Source organism: Indicator indicator, chromosome Z (genome assembly GCF_027791375.1).
Source record: "Indicator indicator isolate 239-I01 chromosome Z, UM_Iind_1.1, whole genome shotgun sequence".
NCBI lineage: Eukaryota > Metazoa > Chordata > Aves > Piciformes > Indicatoridae > Indicator > Indicator indicator.
The window spans coordinates 32,038,731-32,058,134 of record NC_072053.1 but is presented as its reverse complement, the minus strand read 5'-3'; the positions used below and the strand labels follow the sequence as shown (position 1 = coordinate 32,058,134).

The 19,404-nt window shown below is 43.1% G+C and overlaps 1 protein-coding gene across 1 annotated transcript in view; it reads right to left on the bottom strand.

The window, feature by feature from the left end:
• Positions 1 to 19,404, bottom strand: part of MAST4 (microtubule associated serine/threonine kinase family member 4) — a 341,770-nt gene that overhangs the window by 237,880 nt on the left and 84,486 nt on the right. The window contains exon 3 of the mRNA XM_054397478.1: positions 11,764 to 11,885. Within this exon, the coding sequence (XP_054253453.1) occupies positions 11,764 to 11,885 (122 nt within the window). The remainder of the gene's footprint in view (positions 1 to 11,763; positions 11,886 to 19,404) is intronic.

Below are 19,404 nucleotides of genomic sequence, written 5' to 3'. Positions count from 1 at the left end.
ACAAAGACACTCATTTTCAGTATTATACTATTAAAAAAAAAGACACAAATCCTTTTCTGAAGAAGTAAACTGCTTTTCCTAGACACTGAAGATTTGTTTCCTTTTAGCAATTCATCTTATAAAACAGTAGTTTGTGTAATTGTCAGCTTCCCTAAGACCATTCTTACAAATGAACACTAATGAAGTGGCAATAGATTCCAATGTACAGAGGTCTTCAGTTGGTATGGGGAAGGCAAAAATATTCTGGCAGTTGGTGGATACAATGACACTGGGGAAAACTGAAGAAGTAAATAGTATGCTAAAAAGCAGTCACATCTACGCAGTGCATCCCTTCACTGCTTACTAGGACAGGCCATAAGCCATTTATAAAGGCCAGTTTTATTCTTTCCCTAGGTTTCATGAGTTACTAGATGTTATTTACAACTAGCCAAAGATATGCCATTGTCAAATGAAGTAAAAATGCAGTCATTTCACTGACACCTTTCAAATTTCCAAGAAGAAACCACATGCCATTCAGAGTCTGCTTTATTTCATACCATGAACATTCATCTTCCACAACAGAAGGAACAACCAACACTCAGTACCCTAGTGCTACTTACACAACAGTCTTGACTGAATGTAAAAGCTGAGAGTATTACAATGCACAGGTTTCATTTGAGGATCTTGTTTATAGTGTATTTTTATTATGTGGATATTGCAAATTACAAGTTACCATTCAGTAGGCACGAAATACGCTGTCTTATAAAGCTCTCTGTGAGAAGTCTTTGCTATGGTGTTTAAGTTTATATAAAACAGATGGAGTGAAAGACGTCATGGTCCTTAAGCAGATTACTTTTGTGTTTAAAAAGAAACCAACCAACCAACAACAAGAAAAAAAACCCACCCCAAACAAAAAACCACCAACACAACACCAAACCCACACCATAAAGGCACATTATCTTGAAGTTTCTACTGTTTTACACTGCAATCCAGAAAAAAAGTTGAAATCATGAACTTCATTCAATTTACGCTACTCAAAAGTATATTTCTGCCTATAAAATGATAACTAATTACTCAGTTTCAAAATCATTATAATAAGCACATCAGTCTATTAGAATTAAATATTAAACTGAAATAATGCCATTTTTGTACTTGCAATTATTTTCCCAAAGTTCTGCTATCAGTAATAAAAATGGACAAGTCCAAACAGCAAGTAGCAATAGCACTAGCAATAGCAATAGTACCTGCCTGTGGAATGGCAGTGGGGCTGGAAGAGAACAGAATTACTAGCAAGCTAGTTCTACCACGATTTCTCTGCAAAACTCAGCACTGAGACACACACACACAGAACCGGCTAGGGAGGCTGTGGATGCCCCTTCCCTCAAAGTATTCAAGGCCAGGTGAGATGAGGCCTTCAGTAACCTGGTGTAGTGGGTGGTGTCCCTGACCATGGCAGGGGGTTGGAACTAGATGACATTTAACATCCCTTCCAATTTAAACAATTGTGTCGGTGTGAGCTGAAATTCCCCCCCACCAACAAGTAACCAGGCTAGCCCAGTCTGGAAGCAAATGAAGGCTGTATTTACAAGCAGAGAAATGCAATGAATATGTGCAAATATACAAAATTCACAACATTTACAAATATATACAATCAAACCAGAAAAGCACAACCGATCTCCCTTTGCTTCCCCCCAAGGGGACCCTCCCAAAGGGGCCAATCTCTCTCCCAGGAGCTTCCCCCCAGGCCCCCCTGGACAGAGAAGCAGAGTTAGTTAAGCAGAAAGTTGTTAACTTAGCTGCCAAGGTCAGTACGTGTTATCTTCAGCCAGAAGAGAAGAAGAAACAGCAGCCAGACAGCCCAGCAACTGCCCCCACTGCAGAACGCAGAATGTGCAGAGTGCCCACTTTGTTTTGGGTAATAGTTCTTAAACATTTCTATCTATCCAATGGAAGTGTTTAGAACAATCAGTATTTTGCTTTCTTACACCCAATAGTGACTTATTTACACCCTTTCACTTTCTCTGTTTTGAACTTTGCAAGGAAAAAATTAAAAAGACAGTTTCAAACCATCACAACAATTTTATGAATCAATGAATTGCCTCCTAGGAGCTAGTGTTCTCCACTGACTATGGAGAGAAACAGACTGAGCAGATCAACACTTACCTGTGAGAACATTCTAAAGAAGCACAACTCCACACATCAACTTCATCTTTGTATATGTTGTTGAAGACATTCTGAATCATTTTCTTAACGTTTCTAAGTCCACCTTAACAGTCTCGGCAGACTCCCGCTGTCTCCATGACCACCACAGAATCTGTCATGGATAGCTCAACATGCCAGAAGCACATAAAACTATCACTTAGCTATCTCTGAAATAAGAACCCCCAGCAAATCCAGTACAGTGCCTACTCATCGGAAAATCACACTTCTCCATACATATTTTTAATCCACTTCTACAGTTCTGTACAGAGACTGGATTTCTTTCATAGTCTGTCTGCCTATATTACAACAGTAAATCATGCATAGCTATTGAAATAAATCTGCAACACCTGCAGCCTATTTTTAAACAATGTTCATAACTCACTTAAAAATCTAGGATTTTCTACTGAAAGGAAGTAAACAATAGTTTACAAACTATTGCCAAAAAAAAAGGGAAAAGTCTTTTGTACTCAGCAATTCCACTAAACGCTAGTATCTTTGAGCTGATCACTTACCATTCACATCTACATTAGCTTGTAATTGTTACTCAGAGTCAAGCCCACACAGCTAAGTATCAACCCCAGTGTTCAGTCCTAGTAGCGAAACTAGTTAACAGGGTAATAACTTTTCAGATTGATGAGACATTACACTAAAATCATTTCAGCTCAGACTGTGAGCTGCTACACAGAAATTTTCCATACAAATCTCTTCTACATAAGATCAAACTCTTTACCAAAATAATTTAAAGCCCCCATTACTGGAACGTAACAATAAGTCTCCCAAATGCAACTCCGTCAAAGCACAGAAACAAGGATGAGGGGGAGTGACCCGTAAGTCATGACCCCTTTTAAGCAAAGGCAAAAGTCTTCCACAAGTCTAACAGAAAAGTACTTGTCAAAGGAGGCTTGAGAAGTGCTCTGCCTATGTGACAATGTAACACTAATCTCCTTGCCTCCTTAGGAGGCAAGTCTCATCTGCAGTTGCAGACAAGAAAAAAATACTTGAGGAACTTGCACCTCCATCCCATGCACAGTCTACTCAGATCGGCACAGAAGCCTCTCGCCTGCTTTTGCACCAACATAATAGATAGAAGATGTGGAGAGACAGGCAGGCAAATACGCTGTGAAACTTGACAGATGAGTGAAAGGCCCCGAATGACCTGATTTTTTCTATTAATCTGTTGTTTCATGGCCATTTAAAATAGTTTTTGTCAAAACACTGCTGAATCTTCCTCTTCCTGTACTTTAAGCATTACATCAAAAGCACCGTGTTGCTAGCAGCATGACACCTAACAGGTGTGCAAACAGAAACAGGATCAAATAGCAACAAAGCACTTTTTAAATGTAGTTAGGGTAGATAATTGGAAGTTTTTTTTTTTTCAATCACAAGTACAGAAAAGTAAAGGGGGGAGGAAATAGTTCTAATGCAATTTACATTTATTTCTGTCCATTCTTCTTTCCTTTTCATTTGCACTATACATAATCCAAATACTTCCTTCAAAATGAATTGTTTCTTCTAGTAAACTACACAGGGAAAAACAAAAGAAAACCAAAACACTATATCGGTTCCTGGAAAATATTCTGGCTTAAAGCGTAGAACTTCCAAAGGATTCAAATATTTTAAATAAAACATGGAGCCCAATAAACCACATCCACCCCAAAGAGTCACAAATGACCAAGAACCACCACTAAGCAGTAAAACCATGATTACATTTGTAAGTGCAGATCTGTTGCACTTGAAGTTAAATACTATTTCAGATAGGTTCACGAAGAAACAAGCCATCTACATACCAAGCAAACAGTGATTGTGGGTGCCCCAGGGGGTGTTGCAGCTGTTTGCAGCTCATTGGGATCTGTGATCCCTGTACACTGAGCAAGGTCATTCAACAAGCAAGACTGAAGTCATCTAGGTGTGTCCCAGCAGCCTGTGAAGTCAGTCAGTGATAGAGATCCAGCCATGGGTACACCCGGGCTGAGGGCTGCTGTCAGTAGGACTGTGGGTACCCAGGCAGAGGTTCTGAGCAGACATGTAGGTGTCCAGGCCCCTGGCTGTGGTGAGTGCTGGATCCTGGCACTTGCAGTGGAGGGTTGCAGAGACAGCACATGTATTAGATGTCAGCAGGTGAATGATCTGCTCACCCTGGGGGCTGAGCTGAAGGAAGAAGTTGTGAAGCTAAGGACTATAAGGGGATATGAAGAGGAGACAGACTTGGGGAGTTGGACTCTGCCATCCCTGCGGGAGGGTCAGCAGGTGTGGGTGGAAGAAGGGGATCCCACACTTTTTTGTCACCTAGAAAAAGAAAGAAACCTAAGAGATGGGGAGGCATGGAGGCAGGTCCTTCTCCAGAGAGAAGAGAGGCAGGCAAGCCTCCTCCCAATCCCCCCCAGTCTTCCCAGTTGCCCACACACAACTGATACGGGCCTCTTGAAACAGAGGTCCAGATGAATGAGGATGGAGATGAATGTCCATGCACACAGCTACCCAGGACTTGCCAGCCAGTCCCACGACTTAGGACTAGTGCAAAAAAGTAAAAAAGAAAGGTGGTATTAGTAGGGGATTCCCTTCTCAGGGGAACCGAGGGCCCAATTTGCAGGCCAGATCCATCCCACAGGCCCTGCCTGGGGCACAGTTAGGGACATTTCTAAGAGATTCCCCAGTCTGGTGAGGCTATCAGGCTACTGCCCAACGCTGGTTAAGCAGATGGGGAGTGATGAGGCAATGCATAAGAGTACAAAAGCAATTAAAAAACTTCAGGGCTTTGGGGAGATTACTTGAGGGCTCAGGAGCACAAGTGGTGTTCTCCTCAATCCCTCCAGTGACAGGAAGTGATACTGAAGGAAAAAGGAAAATCCATGTGATTAACACATGGCTTAGAGGTTGGTGCCACCAACAGAACTTTGGGGGTTGTGACCATGGGAAAGTTTTCTTGGCACCAGGTCTACTGACGGCAGATGGAGTTCACCTGTCCCACAAGGGGACAAGAATCCTCACACATGACTTGGCTGGGCTCACTGACAAGCCTTCAAACTAGTTTTAAAGGGGGACAGGGACATACCTGGCCTTGCCACCAAGAACTCTGGGTATAGTAGCCCTATGCTTCTGGAGCAGTGTGTTGGCATCTTAGATAACCAGAAGGTCTACCCCTCCTCAAGGTTGAAAACTCTGTACTCATCTCCCTCCCTGAAATGTTTATACACCAATGCATGCAGCATGGGCAATAAACAGGAGCAGCTGGAGGCCAGCATGCTACAGGGAAGCTATGATATAGCAACCTTCACAGAAACCTGGTGGGATGACTCCCTCTACTGGAGTGCTGCAATCAATGGGTACCAACGTTTCAGAAGGGATAGGCAAGGAAAAAAGAGGTGGTGGAGTGGCCTTCCATGGTAGGGAAACATGAACCTATGCAAATAAATGAAGGTGATGATAGGGTTGAGTCCTTATGGGTAAGAACCAGGAGTCAGGCCAGCAAGAGTGACATCATAGTGGGAATCTGTTATAGACCACCCAACCAGGATAAAGAGGTAGATGAAATTTTTTATAAGATAGAGGTTTCACAATTTCTAGCCCCTGTTCTCATGGGACACTTTAACTTCCTGGATATCTGCTGGGAATACAATACAGCAGGGAGACAATGGCCCTGTAGGATCCTGGAGTGTGTGGAGGATAATCTCCTGACACAGCTGGTGAGGGAGCCAACGAGGGAAGGTGCCCTCCTCAGACCTGCTTCTTGTGAACAGGGAAGAACTTGTGGGGGAAGTAAAGGTTGGAGAGCGTCTAGGGCTCAGAGATCATCAGATGATTGAGTTCTCTATCCTTGGAGAACCAAGGAGAGGGGTTAGTAAAACAGCCACCTTGAACTTCTGTAGGGCAAACTTTGGTCTGTTCAGGAGACTGATTGACAACGTCCCTTGGGAGACCACCATGAAGGATATAGGAGTCCAGGAAGGCTGGACATACTTCAAGAGGGAAGCCTTAAAGGCTCAGGAGCAGGCTGTCCCTGTGTGCCTAAAAGGGGCAGTTGGTGGGAAAGGCATCCGGCCTGGCTGAATAGGGACCTTTGGCTGGACCTCAAGAACACAAGGAGAGTCCACGGACTTTGGAAGAGGGGACAGGTCTCTCATCAGGACTATAAAGATGTAGTGAAGCTATGCAGAGAGAAAATGAGGAGAGCCAAAGCACAGCTAGAGCTCAACCTAGCTACAGCAATTACGGATAATAAAACATGTTTCTATAAATTCACTAACAAAAGGAGGACAAGGGAAAATCTCCATCCTTTATTGGATGCAGAGGGAAACATAGTAAGGATAAGGAAAAGGCTGAGGTGCTCAGTGCCTACTTTGCCTTGATCTTTAGCACTGGTTCCAGCAGTTCCCTGGACACCCAGCCTCATGAACTAGGACTTAGGGAAGGGAATCAGGAGGTCATGACAACAAATCAGGAAGTGGTCAGTGAGCTGCTATGCTGCTTAGAGACACACAAAAGTCTATGGGGCTGGATGGGCTACACCCAAAGGTGCTGAGGGAGTTGGCAGATCATAGAATCAGTCAAGGTTGGAAGGGACCACAAGGATCATCTAGTTCCAACCCCCCTGCCATGGGCAGGGACACCTCACACTAGATCAGGCTGGTCAGAGCCTCATCCAGCCTGGCCTTAAACACCTCCAGGGATGGGACCTCAACCACCTCCATGGACAACCCATTCCAGGCTCTCACCACTCTCATGGTGAAGAACTTCTTCCTCATGTGCAGTCCGAATCTCCCCACTTCCAGCTTTATTCCATTCCCCCTAGTCCTATCACTACCTGATAGCCTAAAAAGTCCCTCCCCAGCTTTCTTGTAGGCCCCCTTCAGATAGTGGAAGGCCATAAGAAGGTCACCTCAGAGCCTTCTCTTCTCCAGTCTGAACAGCCCCAACTCTTTCAGTCTGTCCTCATAGGAGAGGTGCTCCAGCCCTCTGATCATCCTGGTGGCCCTTCTCTGGACATGTTCCAGCACGTCCATATCCCTCTTGTAATAGGGGCTCCAGAACTGGATGCAGTACTCCAGGTGGGGTCTCACCAAAGCCAAGTAGAGGGGGAGAATCACCTCCCTTGACCTGCTGGCCACACTTCTCTTGATGCAGGACCTTGCACTTGGTCCTGTTGAACCTCATGAGGTTGGCTTGTGCCCACCTCTCCAGCCTGTCAAGGTCCCTCTGGATGCCATCCCTTCCCTCCAGCGTGTCTGCTGCACCACACAGCTTGGTGTCATCAGCAAACTTGCTGAGGGTGCACTCAATGCCACTGTCCATGTCACAGACAAAGATGTTGCACAAGGCTGGTCCCAGGACTGATCCCTGAGGGACTCCACTTGTCACTGGCCTCCACTGGGACATGGACCCATTGACAGCCACTCTTTGGGTGTGGCCATCAAACCAATTCTTTATCCATCTCATGGTCCACTCATCAAACCCATGTGTCACCAGTTTGGAGACCAGGATGTGGTGCAGGACAGTGTCAAAGGCTTTGCTCAGGTCCAGGTAAATGACATCAGTTGCTTGGCCTTCATCTATTAATGTTGTGACCTTGTCATAGAAGGCCACCAGGTTTGTCAGGCAGGATTTGTCCTTGGTGAAGCCATGCTGACTGTACCCAATCACCTCTTTGTTATTCTTCTGTCTCAGTAGCGTCTCCAGGAGGATCTGCTCCATGATCTTACCAGGCACAGAGATGAGACTGACTGGTCTGTAGTTCCCTGGTTCTTCCTTCTTACCCTTTAGAAAATGGGAGTAATGTTTCCCCTTTTCCAGTCTGTGGGGACTTCCCCAGACTGCCAGGACTTTTGGAATATAATAGAGAGGGATTTAGCAACCTCATCTGCCAGTTCTCTCAGTACCCATGGGTGTATCCTGTCAGGTCTCATTGTACTGGTTTGGGGCCAGACAGATCCTCTCTTGCCCCAAGAGAGGGCACACAAACGGATTGGAGAGTGATGGAAAGTTTAAATGGAAAAGCAATTGGTGAAACTACAGAAAACTACAAAGCATAGTGCTAAGAACATCCCAAAGCGTACAGAGCCCCTTACATAACACCCAAAGGCTTCCCAATTCTTTTCTTTTCCCCACATGAGGGTCTACCCAAACCCCCAGGGCTCTTTCTTCCCCCCCCCACTGCTAGGCAAGTCTCAGGCTGGCCAGGTCTGAGACTGCCCCCCCCCCTTTTCTCCTCCTGGCATTAGGCCTAGACAGGCCTGAGAGTCCTTGAGATACTCCCCCACCGTTATCCGATAAGAGAGCATCTCCCACGGGAACAGAGAGGGAAGAAAGAGGAAGAGAATGACTTTGCAGATGGATTTATAGGGTGCAAGATTTATGGGTTGCAATACGCCGTTTCCTGTGTCCACCTGATGGGGTTGGACACTCAGGACACCAGAGGTGTAGCTTATGTGGCAGTGACAGGAGGCACCCAGCCTGAACTGACACACCCATGGACTTGAACACTTTCAGGTTCTTCAGGTGCTCACGAACCTGATCTTCACTTATGATGAGCAGTTCTTCCTACCGGTCCCTGCCTCCAGGAGTGTGGCTGGAGGCCCTTGCAGTGAAGACTGAGGTAAAGAAGTCATTGAGAACCTCAGCCTTTTCCATGTCACTTGTGACCACTGACAGTGTCAATGATGTGCTCACCAAGCCACTATCCATTATTTCACTGAAGTCCTGCCTAACTGGGGAGGTCCCAATGGACTGGAGGGTTGTTCTGGTTGGAGCTCTGACTGGAGTTTAGGAGTTCAAATGATAATAGATTGAGATTCCTCCCCCCTCACTTTTTTCCATGCAAGGTAGAGAGGGATGAAAGAAAAAAAAAAAGAGGTAGGGCAGAAGAGAAGTAAATTAATGAAAGAAATAGTCTGGAATCGGTTTGGAAGTAGAAGAGGTAACAGGGAGTAACAGGGAGTAACAGCAGTAACAGGGAGGGTTCACAAAGGTAAGGGATGAGGGTAAATGGGAAAATATACAAAACCAAGCCTGGATGGTCTTGTATTCCCCTGGATGCCAGTGGATTCAGTTGGAAGAAGCAGGCCTTGGCCACGTGGTCAGTGCAGGAGGCAGCAGCAGCAGCAGCGATGTTCTTTCGAGTGGATGAGGCAGGAAAGAGCAAGCAGAGAGATGTCTGCCCCTTTATAGGCCTGCTGGACAGGAAGGGGGAGTGGAATAGACCACCTTTGAGCCAGGGGACACCTTCTCCTGGTGGGGAAGGAACCAAGTCCCACCTGGATTAAGTTTCTTTTGTCAACCTGGGGGGCCTGGGTTCTTTCAGCCCCATCCAGGATGGGTGTAACCCAGCACAAGGGTAGCAAATGTAACACCCATCTACAAGAAAGAAAGAAAGGAAGATCCAGGAAACTATAGACCTGTCAGTCTGATATCGGCACCAGGTAAGGTCATGGAGCAGGGCATCTCAAGCACCATTACACAACATATAGATAACAACCAGAGGATCAGGCCCAGTCAGCATGGGTTTATGAAGGACAGGTCTTGCCTGACCAACCTGCTTTCCTTCTGTGACAAGATGACCTGACTACTAGATAAGGGAAAGGCTGTGGATATTGTCTACCTGGATTTTCAAAAAAGCCTTTGACAATGTTCCCCACAGAATTCTCATGGACAAACTGGCTGCTCAAGGCTTGGATGAGCACACACTCTGCTGGATGAAAAGGCCCAAAGAGTGGTGGTCAATGAAGTTAAATCCAGCTGGCAGCTGGTCACAAGTGGTGCTCCTCAGGGCTCAGTGTTGGGACCACTTCTGTTGAACATCTTTATTAATGACCTTGATGAAGACACACAGTGTGTCATCAGTAACTTTGCAGATGACACCAAATTAGGTGGGAGTGTTGATCTGCATGTAAGTAGGGAGGGACTTGGATAGATTGGATCAATGAGCCAACGGTAGTGGGATGAGATTCAACAAGGCCAAATGTCAGGTCCTGCACTTGGGTCACAACAACCCCAAGCAACGCTACAGGCCTGGGGAAGTGTGGCCAAAAGCTGTCTGGCAGAAAGGGGCCTGGAGGTTCTAATAGACAGCTAACTGAATATGACCAATCAGTGTACCCAGGTGGCCAAGAAAGCCAATGGCATCCTGGCTTGTTTCAAAAATGCTGTGTCCAGCAGGAGTAGGGAGGTGATTGTGCTCTTGTACTTAGCTCTGGTGAGGCCACACCTTGAGTATTGTGTCCAGTTTGCGGCACCTCAATACAGGAGAGAAGTGGAGGGGCTGGAGTGAGTGCAGAGGAGGGCAACGAAGCTGAGGAAGGGCCTGGAGAATAAATCTTAGGAAGAGTGACTGAAGGAGCTGGGGCTGTTTCGTTTGGAAAAGAGAAGGCTAAGGGAATACCTCATCACTGTCTACAACTACCTGAAAGGACATTGTGGAGAGGCTGGTGCTGGTCTCTTCTCCCAGGTAATTAGTGATAGAACAAGAGGGAATGGCCTCAAGCTGGGTAGGTTTAGACTGGACATTAGGAAAAAATTTTTCATGGCAAGGATGGTCAGGCATTAGAATGGGCTGCCCAGGGAGGTGGTTAAGTGGCCAACCCTGGATGTGCTTAAGGATCGTTTGGATGTGATGCTTCGGGATATGATTTAGGGGTGAACCTCACAGAGTGGGGTCAGTGGTTGGACTTGGTGATCCTGAGGGTCTTTTCCAACCTGAATGTCTCTGTGAGATGAAAAACCTGCAGGGTGCTATCTATTCATCATTGAGCACTCCTTAACATGAATATCGTGTGGAAGAAACACAAGTTTTCCCTAGAAATGGACCAGCAAAGATTTACTAACCATCCATAAGGCCGAAAAACATTGAAACATTTCTGTACAACATGAAAGATATTCATTAAAGTGATTCTTTGAAGATAAATATAGTACAGAGAATCCTGAACTGAACTGAATCACTTCTTAAGATCTTAATACAAGGAAGCACAAAGCAGCATAAAGGTTGTTAGGGAAAAAAATGCAGAAAGTTCAAATGTGTAAGGCATCTCTTCCCTTTTCTCTTCCCTTATAATTTTATCCAAAAGGCTTAATTAAGCTCATGTTCCATACACCCATGTTCTCCTGAGGACACAGTCCTGCAGAAAGTGGAAACAGACATTGGTAGAAAAGAATGCTTAGGAGAAAGGACAGTTAAGGAACTATTGTCTCACATAGCATCCCTTCCTGTTATTTTGTTTGTGGGGTGTTTATTTTCTTTAGAAAAGAAACCATTTAAATGCACAGAGTTAAATTAAAGCATCACTGGACTCGATGATCTTTGAGGTCTCTTCCAGCCTTCTTGATTCTATGATTCTATGATTCTGTGATCATGCAGATCAGACTTCATATACAATCCAGTAACACAATGAAGAAGTAATGCTACTATACACGTTATTCAGCTGCACTCAACATGTTAAGTAATGCTCTATGCAGGAACGTGCAAGGTACTCTAGAGAAGCAGCTTGAGGAGATGTTGATCTGGAAATAAACTCTGGTTTTATCTCCATCCTCTTGTCAATACTGAAATTCAACAGATTCTTTTGTATACTCCTAGCTTTGAAAAAAATTACTCACCAAACCAGCAGTAAGTGAAGGTGCTGACTGCCCAAGTACTTGGTAGTGCATGCGAACAAGGTTAGAGGCTTCTACAGATTGCCCCAGCTGCTGTCCAGGTGCATTGGGAAGCAGATACTTGCCTGTTAAATTAGGGAAGAGTGTGTTAAAACATTAGACAGTTTACTACAAGATAATCTCTTACCATTCTAAAACATTTGCTTCATTCACTCTTGCCCTGATCAGAGGGGATTCCATCAATTTCTAGCCCTTCACATCACCCTTCCATAAGCTACACTTCTTAGGCAAATGTGTCTTTTCAATCTGAACACAAATGAACCCTTCTCCTATCCAGAAGCACAAATAATACAAGAGGTGCAAACATCTGAATGGTGGGTCTTAGTCAAAGAAATATTTTGAAGCCTAGTCAAAAGTAAAAATAGAGTTTAAAAATTAAAATAAACATATGGTATTACCTGCTCCTTGAAAAGGTGAAGTAAAAATAAGAATATGCCACTATATACCTCTTAAAGTGTGAAATCCAACCTGAGGTTTATTGGAATAAGGCACTTACTATGTAGATGACAGTTACACCACTCTGTGAGTGGAAACTCTTCTACTTTTATTCCAAAATTACTTAGGATCTATCTAGTAGGTAGCACTCAGTTCCCAAGTGAGTATCTTTATCCAGCATGACAAGTCAGGGGAGATGACAGGCCAGCCACTTGTCAGAAACACTCACACTGGGCTCTCAGGGAGCAATTGACATATCCTTGGTGATGGCTGTGCTCACCTCCAAGCTGTGTCATCTCACTGTGGCCCGGTAACCTCAGGCCTAGCACAACAGAAGGTCAGACCCCTCATTAAAGCACTGCACTCAGTCTGGACCACGTCCCCACAGATCCTGATTAGGTAGGAAGCATCCCTGGCTCAGGAAGCCAGAGCTGCAAATTAGCAACAGGGAGAACACTCAGGGAGTTATATTAATAGGACTAGCATGGAATGATTCTGTTCCTTTTTGCTTACTTTTGGCCACTTTCAGGAAACAGAACACGAGGCTATATACTGGTCTGAGCAAATATGTCCACCTTGACTTCTTAGTTTTCTCTGAAAACTACAAAAAGGTGAGGCAACCACACTATTACAGCAACTGTCTTCTCTTAGAAGAACAAGCTGATGCTGATGTTCAAAAACAATGCGAGCTTTTGACTGAATAGCTCAAATTAAAACCATCTTCCAAAACACATGTCTTCACATTTGTTTCCTCAAGTTTACTAATTCCCACCTCATTAATCTTGTCACCTCAGGAACCTATGGAGTTGGTAGTGCACAACCATTGACACAGGATAACTCCCTGGTCAATGGGGACAGGTTCGACAGAAAATCAAAGGCCTCAGCTTCATAACCTTATTTTTAACAGCAGTAACAGATGTTTTCAACAACAGTTGCTGATGTTTCTGGAAATTTACCATCTTGGGAGCTAGAGCATTCCCAAGCAGCAGCACAGGACTGTCTTTTTTAATACTTCCCAATTAGTCTTCAAAATGTGCTGTTCCTTGTTGCACTGATGAAGTGGAATCCACAGACATTTTTCACCAAATTTGCTAACAGCTTGCCTGAGACTAGAAGAAAAATATGTAACAAAGCTGTGGTTTCTTGCCTAATTACCCAGAATAAAATTTTCCAGAACTAGAAAAAAAGAATTAATTTCCCATCTGCTCTCTGCCCGTTCCTATCAAATTCTGGCTACCTTTTTACACAGGCCCCCACCATCTACAACTAGAAGAATGCCATAATGGCATTCTTTGATATTCCATTGATGTCAATGCTAGAACAGACCATGACATATGCAGACAGTTACAGCTTATATCTATTAACCCAAATGTTATGGTAGGGCCATGACACATGGCCCAGTACAAATCCAGACAGGCCTTAAGATGTCTAGACAAGGTCCCTTTCTCTCCCCTCTTCCTGCAGAAAAACAGAGCAACACAGGAAAAGGAACAAAGGGGACAGGACCCCTGCCTGTCTGGTAAACAAGATGTTTATCTGGGGTGAGAGCACGTAAGCTGACCACTGCTCCCCCAGATACGAGGTCTTTGCTTCTGCCTTTTATGGATATAGTCTGGCAGAACACCTTTCCATCGGGCAGCTACACGTTAGCTTCAGTGCCCCGTTGGACCAACCAATCTTTGGCAATTGGTATATATACAAGTGGCTAGGTAGTCACCCTTGCCTTGCTTCAAGCCTTGCCTTGCCTTGCTCAAGCCTGCTGAAGCCTTGCTTCAAGCCTTGCCACCTCGAGTTGCCCTACCCTGCCTCGAGTGCCTGGTCCAGAGCCTGGGATAAAGCCACAAGCCATACAAATGCAAGCCGGAGAAGCCACAAGCCTAGAAGCCAGAGCCGTCTTAGCCTGCTTCCCCTTGCCACCAGAACCGTGCCGTGCCTCAGTTTACCCAGGAACCAAGCAAGTGCCTGTCACGAAGAGCGTCCTTAACTGCCTGCTGTCTGCTGGAGCCAGACCAGCCTGGGACCATGTGGTAAACCTTTCTTGCCAGCAATCTGCTGTGCCACGCCTTACAAGAGCTTCCCAAAGCTAATGCAGCAGCATCCCCCCATGTGGGTGAAAGTAGCTGTGAGTGACTAATTCACTGCCCTTTGGGTTTAATGGTTCTTATCGAGCCTCCCCCCACTGTAATCGAGAGCTACCTGCTCTCAGGGACTTTCCTTTCCAAGTTGTTGCCTCCTAGTTTGCACAGAAGAGTTTATATTTGCCCTAAGACTGCATAATTCCATTGTAAATTTATCTTCCAAACATACAATGGTCCTTTTAACGAGTTTTGGCATATTTCATTAATAAAGGGTTACTATTTTTATCAATACCCACTTGCCATATCATTTATTAATTATTGTTGTGAGGGTAATTGGCAAATATTCCTCCCCTCCACACCACAACACCAAAAAGTTAATTCCTTCTCATCCAGGCAAGAAGAAGAGCATTCAAAACTGAGTGGGGAAGAAAGTTATACACACTTTGCATTTAAACAGGTATGTGTTATTTCTTTAATATTTTCCACAACAAAAGAGGTCTATGCATTTTCTTTACTTGCATTTTCACTCTCCTCCTGAGAGTCAATGGTAAGATGAGGCTCCCCAGGTGAAACCAGACATTTCCTAGTGCTGGGTCCTCAATTACAAAGTCTCTCAGGCTACAATGTAGACTACAATCACTGTGATGAAACTCTGCAACAAGGCTCCTTAAAACTCCAGCAAGGCAAGACAGTTCCAGACAAGACATCCTGTAAGTGATGGCAACACCAGCAAAATGCCAAGCAGATATGTATTACACAAATCCCTATTATAATCCACTCTCAAAGCCACCAGGAAAACTACATTAAACAATTTCCAGCTTGATCACTTAGTGCTTTTTATTATCGTAGGGATCAATACCTGAAAAACAATAGAGTTTTCCTCTGATCTTTAGAGCAAAGGACAATGTAAGCAAGAAATAGGTTTGTTTTAATGAAGCTTCTTTTAAAACTGAGAAAGAGCATCACCCTGGTTAAGCAACGCACTTACTAGTAGAAGTTGGAAATTAGTCTCAAAATCCATTGTCAGACTCCTCCAAGACTGCACTAGTTTTCATTTCAGATTAATCCCACTGAACTTCCCAAGGAAAAAAAAATGAAAGGCAATCATTTGTATTTTGTTCACAAATTAATCTAGTTTTAAGTTTGATCCCAAGCCATAAAGATTTAAACAAGTCAATGAGGTCTAGGAGAAAGGCATACTTATTTTTTCTTTTAAATGGGAGCCAGCTCTACAACACCAAGCTAGTATTGTAATTCCTATTCATATCAGTTGCTGTACAGAGTATAGCACTAAGTACCTCACCATGAGCAGGGTTCTGCTGATGAAGAACATGTCTAATTCTTTTTATTCTTTATCCTTTACAATCATCTACATTTCACTCAGTTTTCATATTGCTCAAATATCTGAGAGGAAGTTTAAGGTACTTTGGTACAGAAGAGAACCAGTTCTGCTCTGTACAACAAAAACTTGTACTAAGACCTTACTTCAACTGCAAGATTTTGCCTGACTGGCAAGAAAGTAAGAGTGGATTAACTCATCATCAGAGACAGCATATGCACAGTAAAAATTCACTTAACAATCTTTTATTTCTCTTGAATGATTAATCCTTAGAAATATTTTATGTAACATTGAAGGGCCTGTAGCTAACTTGAGGGCTTGTAGCAGCTAATAAGGCAGTCAACATGATCAAAACTCACCCTTACCCCAAACAGGATTCTTGATGGCACCACCAATTTCACAACATACTGAAATTAAAGCAAGCATAGCAGACTGTCTAAACTCCAATTCTCCCTTTAGTTGTACATCCAGGTATGTCTTTAAACACAGAAACAGCATAAAACAAATACACTTTCTATAGAAGCAAAAAAATAGCCATAGTTTATGCAAAGTATCTCTTTACACAGAGATACTACTAGGAGATAAGCAGTTACCAACAAGAATGCCAGCTACAACAAAGTTGGAAAATAACAAGTGTATTTTTAATACTGCTTCTTAAAATAAGAGAAGTTGGACATACTTTACAGGGATGTAATGAGGATTTTTATTTCCAAAAAAATAGAATATCATCATTTCTTATAGAAAAAAAAATAATCCAAAACTCAGTCCACTTTGAGGGATTAGGGTGCCACTGCATTAAACCACCACACAATAAAATAGTCCCTTCCCACTCTCCCTGGGTTTCTTCATTTAAAAAAAGGAAAGAAATTACAATCAATTATCTCCTCAGATTATCCACTCCTTTTTATTCTTGTCACTATAGTACTCCTACAGTTTTCCCTGCTAGTTTCATTCATAATCGTATGAATTTTTTACCTCTCATATTTTCTTTAATAACCCCTTGAATTTACACTTACACATAATTTTCCTTTCTGTTAAGTGATTTAAATATCAGTATTACACATAAAACTTGAGCTGAAATGCATTAACGATTTTCAAACTGCATTAATTTCTGACTTCAAATTTAATGCTCCAAGCAGCTCCTTTCCTTTTTGAGTGAACTGACTCATGGGGCTGTTCCCATGTGGACTTCACCTGAACTCCATCTCATCCCTTTCACCTTAATACAGTATTTTGGCCCATACAGAATACATAGATACTGCAAGCGTCCAGGGTTAATCTCCCTTCAACAATGGACTATAGCCACACTGGTAGTAATTTTCTTATTACTTTCACCAGCTATTGACACAGATGAGTGATTTACTGACACAAGTACTCTAGTGCTGTCCCATTCAATCCCCATATGGCCTTTGATTTCCTCCCATTCCTTCTGCAGAGGCTTTGCTGGCATCTCTGCTACCCTTCCTGTGCCTGAAACTATCAAGAAAATCTGAAGTCACAACACTGATTGTACCCAATAGCATTTCTTACCACATCTGAATGCAGTCCTTGTTAGTCCAGCTGATGTACAAAAATGCATTTTGATGAGTACATTACTTGAACTTGCCTCTCGTATGCCTTGGATCCTTTATAAGAGATACTTGTAGAAATTCTAATGGAGTATGTGTTACTTCCTATTTCTATTGCACTCAGTGTGTGGTATGCCTTACTGTATAAGGCCAAGACAGAGTGAAAAGAACCAAAAAATACTTACTCAAAGATCAGTCACAGAAGGTGGGATTTTGTTTTACTCCTATTAGGAAAAAGATTTCTTACTACTAAAGTATTACTCTCCTTCTCTCTCCCTCTCAAATCCATATCCCAAAGGGAGGGCTGAGAATTACCATATAATCTTTTCCAACCTTATTGATTCTGTGTTTCTGTAAGATTCTGTGATCTTAAATCTAATACCTATAAATCTTCCATAGAAATTACTTGTTTCAATTCTTCAGCAATCTCATGTTCCAACAGCTGCCTGTGTGGAGAAAACCTTCTGGCGCCCAAGTAAGTTTTTGTCTTTACGAAAGTACTTAGATGTAGACTGCACTTCTGGAAAGTCTGCTTTGTAAGTAGTTAAAATGCAAAGATAAATGTAGAGGAACATCTTCAAAGTTTTTGATGTACATTTATTTTAATGAAAATATTAAGAGTCATTCTCCATAACACAACTGTAAATGGAAGGCAGGTATGTGCTCTGAAAGAATGATAGCATTTGAGCTGACAGCAACTATGAGCAAAATTAGTCCAAAGCAGAAACTATGCATACCATTATAGCATACCACAGACTGAACTGAAGCAAGCATCAATATATTTGTGTTATAGAAGTCTTCAAATAGCTTCTTAACATCCTTTCATCTCTGAGGCAAGAACTGGGAAATACTTATTTCACATAATTGTTGTGATAAATCAATTTTTTATATTTAATGACATTCGTGCAGATTATTTTAAAACAGTTCAGAAAGCCAGATTCGTCTTCCTAACCATTCTGGGGGAAAAAAACCCAAACAAACAAAACAAAACACAAACTTTGATCTTATCTCACAAACTGACTTCTGTGATCAAGTCTGATTTGCTGAGAACAATTTTAAGTGGGTTTCTCATTCCACACCTCTCTTTGGGGAGCCTTATGCATGTTAGCTACTTCAGAACAAGAACAAGCCATGGTGGAAAACAAAACTGTATCCTCCTGCAGATCACTCTGAGTCACAGAAACACACTGAAACAGTTGAGTACTTCTCCCTCTTCCTACTCCTTCTGCTCTTCTACCAAAACAGGCTAAACAGTTCATTGGCAGGTATCACTGCAGATGAAGAGAAGACTGAAGCCATTACATTGCCACTTCAGCTCTCTAGCGTGTGGCAGCCCGATCACAGAGAAGAGCAGCCACACACAAATGGCCTGGGCAGTTTCAGAAATCTGCCCAGTGAAAGTGCCTCTTACATTAGTATTTTACCATCAGGATAGGGCACTTGGCTTTGTAGCTTCAAATTTCACTATTGCAGACAGCCTAGCTGTAAGAAAACATGGAGGCTCTAAACTTTAGCCTATTCGCACACTAGGAGAGAGGGGAGAAGAGGAATTCAAGTCCATAATTCACACTGGAAAGAAAAAGAATAGAGGATAAATTTAAAACCATAATTAGAAAAGTTTCAATATTTTCCCCTATTTTACTGTGGCTGTATCAACAAAACTTCACTTAAATTTCAAATTTCTACCAGGAAGCAAGAAAGTTATATTTATAGTCACTTACTGTTACAGTATGAGAGCTGAAATTCCCCTCCCACACTGATAATAACCAGGCTAGCTCAGTCTGGAAGCAAATGAAAGCTGTATTTACAGGCAAAACTACAATCTATGATGAAATGCAATGAATATGTACAAATATACACTACTCGCAACATTTACAAATATGTACAATCAACAGAAAAACACAACAAGGCCCCTTGGGGCCCGCAAAAGAGAGGGGCTGTGCTTCTTTTCCTTCCCCCTCCCAGAGCAGGCAAAAGGGAAGAAAGCCAAGAAGCAGAGAAGTTCGTAGGACTTAGCTTGTCAAGGTCGGTATGTGGGTGTATGTTATCTTCAGGCAGGACAGAGAAAAAGAGAGAAGGCACAGCAAGCTAAGACTGACCGACTTTGGTTTGAGTACTGACTCTTAAACATTTCTATCTTTCCAATGGAAGTGTTTAATCATTA